Source organism: Rissa tridactyla, chromosome 1 (assembly GCF_028500815.1).
Source record: "Rissa tridactyla isolate bRisTri1 chromosome 1, bRisTri1.patW.cur.20221130, whole genome shotgun sequence".
In the NCBI taxonomy this organism is placed as follows: Eukaryota; Metazoa; Chordata; class Aves; order Charadriiformes; family Laridae; genus Rissa; species Rissa tridactyla.
The window spans coordinates 104844659-104858885 of NC_071466.1; the positions used below are offsets into that span (position 1 = coordinate 104844659).

Consider the following 14227-nt stretch of genomic DNA (forward strand, 5'->3'; position numbering starts at 1 on the left):
TGAAGGGTTTGCTAGGTCAGTGTGTGATCTTTTCCACAGGTCACTCGATGTGCATTACTCATCATCTGTGCTGTGTGATCAGTCAGCTGAGTCCCAATGTATCATCCTCTTGGCTTGAACTGGATAAGCGAGGCTTTGAAAAACATACGAAATAGGCAATATGATGTTCTCGCATGGATTTGCAGATGAGCTATTGTTTTTAGTACAACCTAGGAAACTTCGATAATTTTCTCGTATAAAAATGAAAAGGCCAATGTATAAAAGCATATAATAGTGGGATTTCAAAAGTGACGACGAGAATTTACCTCCTGTATTTGTGAATCACTTTGGGGTTTTTCATTAGCTTTAGTAAATGGTTTATGAACTTTGAAAGTTACTTCTGAATGACATCCTTTGTGTTTATCATAATTCTAATGTGTTTTGATTACACACTGCATTAACCTCTCTTAAATCAAGTTTATTAATCATGCTGAGAAAAGGTCGTTAACATCTCCCAGACCAAATGCCGTATCCTCAGCTAATTATAACTAATTCATTAAAATGGTGTGACCTGTTTCCACTGGGATATAATCCAGTATGCAACTCTTGGCTTCTTTCAGCCTTATAAAGCCGGTGTATCCTGAGCTGTTTTGAATTTAGAGGTCATACAGATTTTTTATTTTTTATTTTTTAATATTAACCTTGCTTGAAATTTACCACATTATGCTAACTCACTAAATTATGAAGATGCTAAAAAACCCAAAGCAAACAGAAAAAAACTTCCCTGTTACATTTTTCTCTGTTAGCAGAACATTTATTTTCCTCCTTGCGATTTTAAGTGCCCTTTGTATACAAAGGTATGCTCTGAGCCTTCTGCTGTAATAGTGTTTGCTTGTTTGTACAATAGCATGGGATGGAGCAGAACTGCCAGATAAGCAGAACCAAAGAGGCTGCTTAGAGTACTAGCACTGCCCTTGGCATCCTGGTCGGTGGTTAAATGAACGCTTATTCCCGTGGAAGAGGAGGAGGTTAGGTTTTTTGTTCAGGTTAGGAGATCATGGGCCTCTCGTGGAAGACGGTGCTGGGGCATTTTTCTTCCTATGAGTGTCAGGCCGTTCTCTAAGTGTAAGTGATGTGAGCTGTTGCTTTTCTCTTCTAAAGCCTCTTCTCCGTTTCTTGCAGACACACCAGCTGGATCACTCTGCTCACTACCTGCGTCTTAAATTCCTGATTGAAAACCAGATTCAATTTTATGTACCAAAGCCAGAAGAGGATATCTATGAACTGGTAATGCTACCTACCTAGTGAGCAAAATTAAATGACACTTGGTAGGACGCTATTAATTAGGGTTGATCTGATATATGTAATATGCAAGGTTATGCTTTTTACCTTGCAATTATAGTGCTTTGCAGGCCATAGCAAATTGGCCTACAGTAAAGTAATCTCTCCAAACATTTCATCCTGGGGAGAGAGTTGGTGTTTATCTTGTATTTGTGCATGCATGTGTCTGGGTGGGAGAGAGAGAGGCGGAACAGCCACAGGTAACGTGTGAAAGTCACTAAAACATTTAAGCTCAACTTCCCTCAAGGTTGCCTTTTGCTGTTGTTCATATTGTCCGTGGTGGTTTTAAAGACATAGTGTTGAGGCCTGAGTATTTCATGTTCAGATCACTTTGCCTGATTTTTAAGGAGGGGGAAATGCACAAGTAGTTGGGGTTTTTTTGGTTTGTTGTTTGTTTGTTTGTTTGTTTGGGTTTTTTTCACTAAAGGGGAAGATAAACTTTGAGGTTAAAAAGCTCTGGAGTTACGCGTGAGAATATACTTTTCTAATTGCTTCAGTTGGATGTTTTCATGTCATTCATCTCAAAAGCAGACTTCAAAGGAATTTTGAAATCAGAGATTAAAAAAAAGACCAAACAGAGTTAGTGTCATGCTTTAACTCTGTGATTTTACACATGCACGCTGTACAGCTTTTTAAAGTCCTTTTCATTGTTGGCTGTTTTATTTATAAAAAGTAAAACTTTGCCAGTTATGGATGCTTTTGTTCATTTAGTAAAGAAGTTCTGGGATTTGCCATTAACACTGTCAAAAAAAAAAAAAGAGTGAGAAAGTACTAGTTGAGTACTAAGACTGGGAAGTGAAATATAGTTGGGAAAAAACAAAACTCGGAGGAGATAGATTTTAGGTTTCATTGGAAGGGCTTCAGTGACTTGTCTTACGCTGAGAGGATGTAGGATTGACATAGTCATCAGTTATTGTTTGTTCTGAAAAAATGAAATTAAAGCGAAACTCTACAGTCAGCATGGCTATGTACATGATGAAAGATTATAATACAGATAGGTGCTGCAGGGTTATATCTAATGTAGTGACACTAAAACAACACACATTTGTATGATTGCTTGTGTGTGTGCTTGTTTCATAAGAAAATTTGAATTACTTGATTTAAGTGTTTAAATAAATGATTCTGGTGCGGTATGATAAAACTAATGCCTCTATTTTTGTCTAATATTGATGTCACCTTGCTAGAGGTATCTGCCATCTACTAAAATGCTTTTACAAACATACATTGCTGCAGAAAAGGTAAACATGATTTCTTAGGATGATATTCCTTTTTCTTGCAGAATGTATCAGATGTATTTAAATAAGAAATTGAGATTAAATACCCATGTTCCATTCTTCTTAAAAACCCTAATGGTGACGCTCTGTGCTCTGACACAGTCTTCCAAAAATTCACGAGCCTGGTTTATTATGTGTTAAAAATGTCACTAAGAGCTCAGGGGATAGTATTTAGCATTAGGTGCTGTACCAGACAGTTATACTTTTAAGCAGCTTTTATTGTAAACTAAGTGTTGGAGAGTTTTGGCTGAAGCTTGATGTGCCAGACTTTTTACTTTGGGTAAGACGGCACTTTTAGATGGAAGTATGAGACCAGAGGCCTCCTCGAAAATCTTGCAGGTAGGATGAGGGTGGGCTGAAGGCACTGGGGCTGCTGGAAAAGGTAGTCCTGGGAAAGGGTGCCGGGACAAGACCAAAAGTGGTAGAGGAAAAAAGGATAAGGAAGAGAAAATATTGAGATGATGATGATAATATGAAAATAATAATAATAAAAAAACCAACAGCAGCGATAATAATAAAAATAAAAATCCTCCTCCAAAGTTTCATGGCACAAGCCACCGTAGCCCAAATATGCTGCCTGCCTTTGGTGTCGGGACAGTGGGTCCATGGGGCACGGAAATGTAAGCAGCACCTCAGGGCTGCTGTCGGAGTGGCTCTCTGGTTTGGGCAGCTCAGCTGCAGCCTGTGCATCCCAGTTATCTCCCTCCTGTTCAACGAAGGTTCTTGCTTGAAAAGGTGCTTTGGGATGCAGGCAGCACATGGCTCCCGTATCCCTGTGAGAGCGTGTCAGACGTCCTCCTTGGTTCTGGTCCTGCATGCTCAGTTCAGATGACTGGAGGGATCAGACTCAAGTTTTTTTCTGAAAATACTGTGATTTTTGCTTCTTTTTTTTTCTTTCTCCTCTTTTTAAAACCTTTGCTGAAATCTAGCTGAGATTTTTGTAAATGTCATTTGACTCTTTTCCAGGTTCTGAATAATATGTTCCTATATTTGAAAACTGCATTTTAAAAATATTGCTAACATGGCATCCTTATTTAGTTTTACATTTTATTTGACTATATACGATCATTTAAATGGGTATGTAACTGTTTTGTAATATATTATTTGCAATTAAACAGATGTGTAAGTGCTGATACAAGCAGGAGATAAAATTATATTTTTATTAAAGAAAACCTTTACTAATGAGTTACTCTTCTTTTTTAAAGAAATGGTTTAAATACTTCAGTCCAAACACTGATGCCACTTAGTTACAAAATGTGAATTATTGTGAATTGCTTTTTTACACACTCATACCAGCATGTAAACAGTATTTACCTGTGGGCTGTCATTTACCTGTGGGCGTGATTTTTTCCAAAGACAAAAGGATGATTTGTTACTTAAGTGCTAGCCTGTGCTATGGGAAAAACAGCTTCAAACCTTGGCTGAGCCAGCGGGTTCCAGAATGTCAAGGCTGCCTTAAAAGGAGTAAGTCAGGGCTGACTCCCAAAGATGTCAGCTCAGAGCCTCTAAATATTTGGTCCAGGTGACTTTGTCTGGAAAAGCTGGATTTCCCTGCCTCAGGTTGGGTGACAGGCCCTTTGTTGGGAGCTCGGGGCAGGACCCCGGTACAATAGCGAGCCACACAAGAGAGGAGAACGTAAGTGATTTAAAAGCACAAAATGTGTGAGCTGTGGCGGAGGGGTGTACCCCTGCTGGGGTGTTGCTTGGCTCCTGAAAGGCAGAGTGAATTGCACCTGTGTGAGTGGGCTTCTGGGTTATTACCTAGGTGTGAATTTGTGCTGGTCTCCCAGGAAGGATGTTAATGACCACTTCAAAGACTTGGGGGGCTCTTCTCGGGGCAAATAAACATAAATGTGTTAAAGGTGAAATTTCATGCTAAGAAAGAGCTGCATACCAAATCAGATAGTCTTCTAACAACTAAGAAATGTATTTGAGAAACAAAATCCCTCTTTGTGATTTTAATACTATCGAATAATTGAATTCCTGCAATGTCTTAATCGAAATAATATAAAAACATTAAATGATGACTGCCGATAAAATACAGGAACAGAAGCTCTGTTTCTTGTTTATTCAAAATGGTATTGACCGAGTTAAATAGATGTATCCTTGCTCTTATGTTGGCAGTAGTAAAACACTGCTTCCTCCTCTTTAACTGTGTGCTAACAGTAAAGCATAGTGACACTACTAATACATCTCACACGTGGAGAAAAACTGTTCAATAATGACCACAGTCCATTTCTTCCGCCTGTAATTAAAAAACCCAAACTGTTCAAAAAGATTGCAATTGATGTGTCCTCCCACAGTAACATATTCTTGTGGTTTTTTTTCTATTCAGCTCTACAAAGAAATAGAAGTCTGTCAGAAAATTACACAGCACATTCAAATAGAGAAGTCTGATGCATCCTCTGATATTTATGGTGAGTTTCTCTCCTTGATTTGTTTTCACTTTTCTACCGAGGTCAGTTCTAGTGTGTGCAGATTCTTGCTTGCTATTTGTTGATATACCTGAAAGGCCAGCTGAACACAGTAAGAAAAGCACATCTGATTCCTGTGCCATCCTCAGAAAGCTCGCTCCCCTGCCCTGAAGCAGGACAGTTTTATTTTTGTGCACTGAACACTGTGTTTCCCGGTGCTCGAGCTGTAGGATGTGCAGCTCTTTGATGAGAGCTACGTTGACAGAAAGGACAGATGTTTTCTTGTTCTTGTAGTTACTCAGAACACCACCTACAGAGGTTGTGCAGCTGAGCGCCGGCAGAAAACAGCATCCTTTGCCAGTTTTCACATCTTACATGAATGCCAGCACCCCGGCGTTCATGGGGACCCTGCAGTGGGGCTTAGGAGAGGGCTGCCACTGTGCCTTGCCGCTGCTAGCAGGCTCTCCCACTCTTCACCCCTTCCACCAAGCGTGATGGCAGGGATGCAGCCAGGAGCATCGCTGTGGGTGGGAGTTGCGGCCAGGCAACTATCCAGGAGAGGCTGCTTTGCCCCTTTCCCCACCTGCTGTGGACACGCAAGGTGGGTCCTTGTCTCTCCCTGACGTTCTTGAGGCTGCAGGAGCCTGGCCCCAGTGCACACCCAGCCCTCGAGGATGCCCTGTGGACAGAGACAGAATCTGACACACATCTGTCTATAAAACATAAAAGAGCGGAAGTCCTCCCTGTGTAATTTCAGCAAAATCCCTAATCTTTACCTGGGGGTGGTCGTATTTGTTAGCTTTCAAGTATTTCAAGTTACAGACCTCCAGCCTGGTGAGTTTGCCCTTTGGTCTAGCAATTACGGTTCTGTAGTGTATTTTTAAAGTTATTTCTGCAACCTACCCTGCGGGAAACCAATCTGCATCTTTTTACTGTTTATCTAAATATTCTGTTTTAATGACTAGAATAATTCTGAATCCCCAAACTGCTTAATATACAGCTGCAGTCCATTTGAATATTGAGGTCTGCTACAAAGCAGTGGTACTGACTGCATTTTTAATATTGAAGGCCTAAGAGAGAAATATTAACCAGCACAGCGATGGCCCTAGGTTCGGTAATTATGCTGTGCCTGAAAGCACTGCAAGAGTTAGGGGTATCATGGCATTTCCTGTTTATTTCCTTTTCTTCTCTTCTCTTTTTTAAAATGGCAAATGGGAAAGACTGTAAAAAGCACTGTCATGTCCCGTGAAATGAGATCAGCTGTGTGAGACAGGGGATGTATCTGTCCAGTGGCTCCGACCCTGCAGGGAATGAATGATAAATGCACCCCAAAAAAGCTGACTTTGCTTTCATTGAAAGAAAATGGCAAAACTTACTTTGACCCTAAATGGCAGCAGAATTTCTGTAGTCTGCACGTGTCTCATAGAAACAGTACTATGTGTTCATGCAGCAACAAGTGTGTGCTGAAATACATGTGTGCAGGCAAGCAGAGGTGAATGTTGATCCTGCCTTGGTGCTGGGTTCCTCCTGAAATCCTTTCCCATCCTGTATGGTAGGTGCATTCGAGTTTTTAGTTCTTTTAGTCTCTTCACAGAATTAGCATTGCCAAAGCATACTTCTACAACCCAGAGGGAAACCTACAGCACGTTCACAAGCTACGGCAACATGAAGATCAGAGCTTTAAAATTTTGGCATAGAATCTTTTTAACGGGGTTGCTTAAGGGTTCTTATTATTGGTTTTGTTTTGAAAAAAACCCTAAATCAATAACTTGACTGCACACTCTCCAAGCAGCTGAGCACCTGCGTAAGTCTTTGTGTGAGAGGGGCTGCCTTTGAGATTGGATCTCAGTCAGCCGGGCAGCGCTGGAGGCTCAGCCCCTCACGGGCACTTCGGGAAGTGCTGGGAACAGGGTCAGGAGCCAGTACTGAAGCCGAATGCTTAGAACCCTAAGGGACTTTTCATCCTGCTGATTGCTTGTGTTTTTCTGTGCAGCTTTGTTCAAGCCTCATACTTCTTGCCCGTTTTAAAAACATATGTCCAAATTCCCCGTGCCGTGATTCCTCCAGAAGAACTGAAGAAGTCTTCATTTTGAAAATGGATGAGATTATGAAAATCATTAGTGACATTACCTGTTGCTGTTGCTAGTATTCCAGCTATAGCAATAATAATACTTGTAAATCACCTTGAATTTTCAAGATACTTCACAAGCAGCTATTAATTAATCCCAACAATGTAGATTTAGTGCTGTTATCTCCATTTAACTGGCATGGTATCAAAGATAGGGAGGTGAAACCCTTTCACTAAGGGTGCAATTAGGCCAGTTCAGTTCACTGGCCTGGCAGAAAGGTAAGGTAATAAAATAAATGAATAGCTGTCTGCTGGCTTTGCAAGCTGTTTTGGGCCAGCTAAGAGATCCTGGTGCTGGGGAGGGGACAAAGCTGCCCCTTCAGGTGTTAGCAGGCCTTTGGAGCAGCTTCACCATCGTGCCTGGGGACACCATGAGTTCAAGTGACATAAAGAGGATGGAGCAGAGCCTTTCAGGGAAAGCTCACCTGGGAACATTTGATAGTGTCTCTACTCCCACCAGTGTGCCTGTGGTAAGAGGCACTCCTGGAGTGTCTGGCCAGTGGGTCGGTCCTTGCAAATGTTAGATCTGTCAATGTGATGCTGTTGCTGACATCTGGACACATACATTCTTGCTTCTTTCACTGGTACCAGCCTCTTTGCAAAGGTTGTGTGGGCAGGAATCAAGGCACACCTGCAGTAAGAACCTATTGCTTTCAGCTCCTGCATGTACCAGGAACATGCTGACATTTTTGTTAGCAACTGTCTGTCTCAGGGGACCGAGGTAATTTTCTGGAGGCGGATTTGTTCAGGTATTGTGCTGGTTCGCTGAGGCCGTGTGCACTCACAGATGCAGACTTTTGTTCTCCTGTCATCAAAACTTTGCAGTGAAGGAAACGCTCTGTCTGGGTCACCACCCATCTCTTCACACCTGTGTTTCAGAGTCCATGCACAGCTTGATTATAATCTTCTTGGCAGTGGTGCCAGCTTATGCAATCGCTGTTGCTTCCACCCACTCCTGCCCTTCCTCTCATGCAATGCTAGTACACGTGTTTGTGTGGAGCACCTGCAGAATTCAGCCAGATGGAAAGTGGCTGTACATTCATACTATACATGTGTATATACAAACTGCACATACATTTTTATGCATATATGCAAGTATATATATATACGTGTATCTACACACACACGCATACACTTGACTGAGTTATTTCCCATCTGGATGAGTTCCCTGCTCTGATTTACTGCCACTGGCACCAGCACTGCAGTGGGGCAGGAATGCTGCTTCAAATTGTTTACTGGATCCACCTGCATCACAACTCTGGAAATAAAGCAGTTTATCCATACCTGGGGTATGGTCACATACCCTGTCTGCGTAGAGGTTAAGTGTATTTGTGAGGTGACCATTTCAAGGCTGTTACCAATTGCCCATCTCTCATCTCTTAAAGGTGATGACAACACATGTAATTGCTCCTTACATGTGCTCCACTCTGTACTTTTTTTTTTAATTTTGAATGAAAGCTGAATTAAAAAGCAACCACACATTAGCCTTGACAGATTGGAGGAGGCAGAGGTCTTCTCATGGAGGAGAACGGGAGCTTGGGACTGTTTGGGTGTGCTAACTTCTTCACACAGCCACAGCGAGAACTTGAGATGCAACTCAACCTTGTTTTAACTGTATGATCGCTGGCTGCAAAACAGCATTTCAGTTGCAAAAGGGTGATGATACCAGTAACTGATTATTTGTGCTGACTTGAACTGCAGTCTTGGGCATGCTTCACTGTGCATCTGGTTGAGGGTTTTCCAGGTAGGCTTTGCAGTGATGACAACCAATAGCTACTATTTTTTACAGCTGCTCTTTTGCTTAGTCAAGAGTTTTTTTCATTGACAAAGTTGGTGTTTTGAGCGAGCTTCATGAATTTCATCTTATTCAGGTTGAGCAGCTCGCGTACAGATTCCAAGTAGCTCAGTAAGTCACAAAGGGCCATATACTCCTCGCTTCTAGGCCGCCACATTCTTCCCCCTCCTTTCTTTTTTTTAAATGATGGATGAAAAAATAACTTCTCATCCATAGCCACCAACCTGAAGGGAGTCCTAAAGTCAGAATAGGCTCCCAGCACATCTGCTTCCTCTTGGCTAGTGGCTAATTCCATGTCAAACAAGCGTCTCCCCCCAGAGGTTTGCAAATGTTTTTCTAATCAGAAAGAGAGCAAATGGTTACCTACACCCAGTTAGGGAGTAATGAAGTTTCAGAAAGGCAAATGTTCTGCTTTAGATAACTCTCAACAGTAAATAAACAAACCGTATTTAACTAACCACATTGTATTTCCTTTACACATTGTTATCTTACACAGTGTCAAACACAAATGGCAAGAAAATCACCAAACCCAAACATAATGGTACCGTTTGCACTGTTCAGATTAAGGCTGTGTCAGTACTTCCATTATAAGGCTGTTCTGTGGGTCTGTATTGTAGCTATGAAATGTGCATTGAGCTGAGACTTGGCAAATAACAGGTTGTGCCAGGAGCAGCTGAGAAACGAAAGGGGGAAAGGGAAAGTGGCATTTTTACAAACTTGCCCAGTCCAGGGATTTCAAAAAGTAAAAGCTGGCATTCTGCTTTAGCAGGAGCTGTCCTGCCTTGTCCCAGTTCAGGGTGGCGTCAGCCAGAGCTCTCCATTTCCTGGCTTTTGTCGGCTTGGGTCACAAGCCACAGCTCTGCGCAGCTTTCGTCTGCAAACAGTAAAACTTCTTGAAGTGACTTTTTGTGGCAAGAGAATTGGAAGTCAGTTCCAATGTTTTGCAGCGGTGGTATCCTCAAATAAAGCTGTAGATGGTTTCTATATAAACTCAGAAGTTCAGTTCAGGATTTTGTTAAAGCTACTTTCATTTTTTAACTTTCCCTTTATGTTTGTAAAGGCTTGCGGGAAAGGAGAAGGGAGGAATTCCTGACTGCTTGCTGCAGGGACAGCACAGCCTTGCCTGTAGAGTGTGTAGTTGTTAGGCCATGCAGAAACTGGTTGGCTTTTTCTAACTGTCTGACTGGGTATCTCTCTAGGTTTCTCTCTGTCCTCCGTGGAAGAAGAAGGCATTCGTCGGCTGTATGTGAACGGCGTCAAAGAGACAGGCCTAGCTTTCAAGAAAGGTAAACGACTTTTTAAAGTGCTTTTGTTATTGTTTGTTTAATTGTGGTATAGACCATGAGCTTGCTGGGATGGGAGCTTTATGAACACACCAAAGCAGGATCCCAGTCCAAAAGAGATCGTGTTCTTCTGGGACAAACCTGAGGTACTGAATACATGGCTGTTCTGCTGTTGGCATCAGCTATGCTATACAGTCAACCTCTTTTAATTTTGAGTTGCTATATATGTAGTGGGGTCAGCTTGCCCCTTGCAGCTAGAAAGAGGAGCAGGGGCCCTCTTAAGTCAGTCACTTGCAAGATAAATGGGTACAATAGAAGTCATCATAGCGCTCTCTGTGGCTGGGATTACTGCCTCTAGTTTTGCTTCCAGCCTTTGCAGGAAGCATGACAGCACTTGGACTAGAAACCGGCAGAGATAACTAGGCTGCCGGGCTCGTCCCAGGGCAGAGCAGGATACGGCTTAACTGCAGTGTACCCAAGCTGAGGTCAACCCTGATACTGCCGTGCCCTTACTGCTTTTCCCATTCACTGGCCTTTCCAGCCACAGGAGCTGGGCAGCTGAAACCTAAACAGATTTTAAAGTATAACATGGGGAGCGTGAAGAGTGTGAAGACACTCATCTCTTCATAACCCATCAATGTATGCAGAGTTCTCAAAAACACCTTCGGAGTTTTCTTGGCAAGTGGCTGTATGGTCTTGCAGAGCTTATTCAACAGTTAGCTATTGCCGAAAGCAAGGGGATCTGGTCTCCCCCAAACTGCTCCAGCACTTTGCCTTGGGCCGACTCTGGCACTCTGCTGAGCCGCTTCGGCTCACCGTCTTGATAGAAAACTGCCATGGCAGAAATGTGTGGCTGGTTTTCTGACCCACTAGCAAATGGAATTGTCTTGTGCTGCAGTGAAACGAGCGTCAGAAGTGGCACAGTGGAGGGACTGGGCTGCGCAGGGAGAATCCGGGAAGGCAGAAGCAGGGGCAGGGCAGGGGGAGCGGGTTTGTCTGCAGGGAGCCTGGCATTTCACTCAGCTGTAGCCTCTAACCCTAACTTGAGAAAACCACATAGGTGGTTCTGGAGGCTGCTGCATGTGTCCATGACCATCTTTCACTTTCCTGTCCCTCCTCACTCCACCTCAGCCCGGTATGATTCCCTGGCTGATGGGATGGGTATTCTGCCAAAAGCCTTGAAGGGGGGCTCGGGGGCAGCTCTCTGCCAGCTTGCCACAGGGAAATAAAACCCTGTGGGTTTCCTGTGAGGAGCAAAGAGAATATGATGGTGAAGGTGGTGGGGTTTCAGCAGAGCTTCCTTATTTTGCTTTTAGGTAATGTTTGGACAACAATTTAAATGAATGCATGAGCACAGACTGCCTCCTGTGGGGCTGAAACGCTAAAACATGCTTTCAGTAGTATGTTGCTCTCCATAACTGAGATAAAAAGCCACTTCTGTATGAACAGTATTTGGCAGGATATATTGTGACAAGACAACCCAGAGTTTGCAGAAAGCAGGGAGGAAACTCTCTCTTCCTCCCATTATTTACATGCGTGTTTGCATTTGACTGCACTTCCCATAGTAAGTCTAACCAGACGAGATACAATATTTGATTTGCAATCTTTCCTCCAATTAGAAAACTTAAAATTTATTTTATCCTAATAATTTTTATGATTTATCTTTTGATTTTTTCTGTTGGTCTGCGTTAGCCAGACCATTTTTTTGAATTTGAGGTGCTTGATTGTACTGAGATAGACATGATGCTTTATCCCAAATGATTCAAAACAAGTATTACAAATAGTAAATGAAGCCCCAGATATGATGTTTATGGTTGCAGGCATATTAATGTGCTACTATTATGACATGGCATCACTGAGTAGAATAAATGAAATAATGCGAAATGCTTGACTTGCCTTGTTTTGTCCTTGTTTCAAATATGATTTTATGGTCCATTTACCTCATAGCTATTCTATCTAGTTCATTTTGTTCTCTCGGAAACTGCACGCCATACTACAGTTTCTGGGCGCAATTACATGCATTTAGAAAGATCTCAATTTTCCTAAAGAAGAATGAAGATCTTTAGCCTCCTCCCTTCCACATTTCTTTTCTTGAATGTGGGTAGGTGATCTGTTTCCTGGAGGATGCAGCAGAGCTCTGCTCGCAGCTCAGGCTCATCGAGTCAGGCCTTTTATCTGGGCTTTAAGGGTGGCAAGACTCCTCCTCTGCATGGTTGCCCAGCCAGAGGACTGCATGGCATGAGGGCTGGTCACCCCCGCAGAGCAGCTCTTTCGACCCTATAAATTACAGCTTTCATCGCTGTAAATGCCAGGACAGTGACTAGGATGCCATGGTGGTCCCATTGGTGTGTTGGTGGCCATTGCAGAGTATGCTGTCCCACCAGCCGTGCCCAGTGGGCCGGCTCCTGGTGGGATGCCTGAGTGGGGACCACTAGTGTCCCCCTCAAGTGGAGACAAAAGCTGCAGCAGCAGGAGCAGCCCCGACAATCGGGGCTGTCAGCACCGGTGTGCCCTGGTGTGCTGCTGCCTTCCCGACCCTAAAGATTATTTGGGATTAAACCCTGGTCCAGCTTGCTCTTGTCAGTCGGAGAGCGGGCCCGGCTGGCTGAGGGGAAGGTTAGGTTTCCTGTGGCACCTCGGAGGGCTGCACATGGTCTGTCGGCGTCGCTGTATCGCCCCCGAAGCAAGCAGGAGTCAGCTGTTTCTTCTGCAGATCCCCTTTTCCCTTGGGCGCTGGTGCTATAAATAACTCCTGAAATCAGATTGGAAAAAAACCATGACTAACTTACCAAGCGCTAAAATTTGCCTTTTGAAGATCTGTGTGCTAGGATGTGATTCAGTCAGGGCCAGAGAGGAGGCTATCTGAAGTCCTACACCATATGCTCCAGCTGAGCGGGAAACGTTTTCTCTCCTCCTAGGTGTATGGGTTGGTGACCACTTCCAATAAAAGCCTTCACTTATATGGAAAGTTAAAAGCCAGATTCCCCTGTCCCTTGTGTAACGCCTCAGAAGTCTGATTCTGTCCTTCAGTATACACTTATTTAAGAGCAATATGTTGTGTAAGGTGACTTGCTGTACAGCAGCTGTTCCTTTGCAGAGAGACGTGAAGAAAAAGAGGTTATCTTGTTGCTGGTACGTTGTGAGGGACTTCCTGGGCACTGCGCTTTTAGGGATGGTACTGGAGTACTAGCCTGACAACAGATCTCGCAAAAGTCCATCAAATTCCAGTATCATTTGCAGTCATAAATGTTTACTTTATGTCTAGACATAACACTGTCTGGCACTTCATAAACACCTGGCTGAGCTCCTTGATGTCTGTGGGTAACAGAAACGTTACTGTGCAAGTCTTACCTGTTCCTTTCTGCGTTGCAGGCCTGAAAGCTGGCGATGAAATTGTGGAGATTAACAAGAAAGCTGCTGAGGAGCTGGACTCAGCTTTGCTGAAAGATGCCCTTGTTCAGCCTTCGCTGTGTCTTACCGTCCGCACCTATCCTGAGATAGAGGAAGGGCAGAAATTAATGCAGCCACCACCGCGTCGCTTGGAAAATCCATCTGACTTGAGTGACGGCGCGCTGGCGTTTGCTGGGAGCAGCCAAGGTATTGGGTTCAGTGTAGAAATTACCAGGAGGAGGATTCACGCTTACAATGTGCTGGTGTAATCCCATTGATCCCTGCATGTAACTTCCATGGTGGAAGTGAGAGGAATCACAGTGTGAATGTCCTGGGCAGATAATGCACGGGAGCTCTGGAAACTGTAAGGTATAATCTGCGGTAGCAATGAAGGATGACTGTGTACACGGTTAGGCTGTGAAGCATGTGTCACCGCCAAATGCATGTCACATCGTCTAGCGGTGCCTACAGCAAGTCACAGAACTAATTGCTCCCTTCTGGGCTGCTCAGGAGGCGCCTTTACCTCTGGATTTGCTCACAGGATGTACGTATGGCAGGGAAGGAAAAGGGGATAAGCATTCACCCTCTCTGGGATTAGCCAGGAGCAGAGGAGCCCTGTGTGT

The 14227-nt window shown here is 43.6% G+C and overlaps 1 protein-coding gene across 4 annotated transcripts in view; it reads left to right on the forward strand.

Annotated features, from left to right (window-relative positions):
* Positions 1 to 14227, forward strand: part of TIAM1 (TIAM Rac1 associated GEF 1) — a 217878-nt gene that overhangs the window by 169865 nt on the left and 33786 nt on the right. For all 4 annotated transcript variants that reach the window (XM_054188086.1, XM_054188087.1, XM_054188089.1 and 1 more), the window contains 4 exons: positions 1162 to 1266; positions 4930 to 5011; positions 10131 to 10217; positions 13587 to 13811. In XM_054188086.1, the coding sequence (XP_054044061.1) occupies positions 1162 to 1266; positions 4930 to 5011; positions 10131 to 10217; positions 13587 to 13811 (499 nt within the window). The remainder of the gene's footprint in view (positions 1 to 1161; positions 1267 to 4929; positions 5012 to 10130; positions 10218 to 13586; positions 13812 to 14227) is intronic.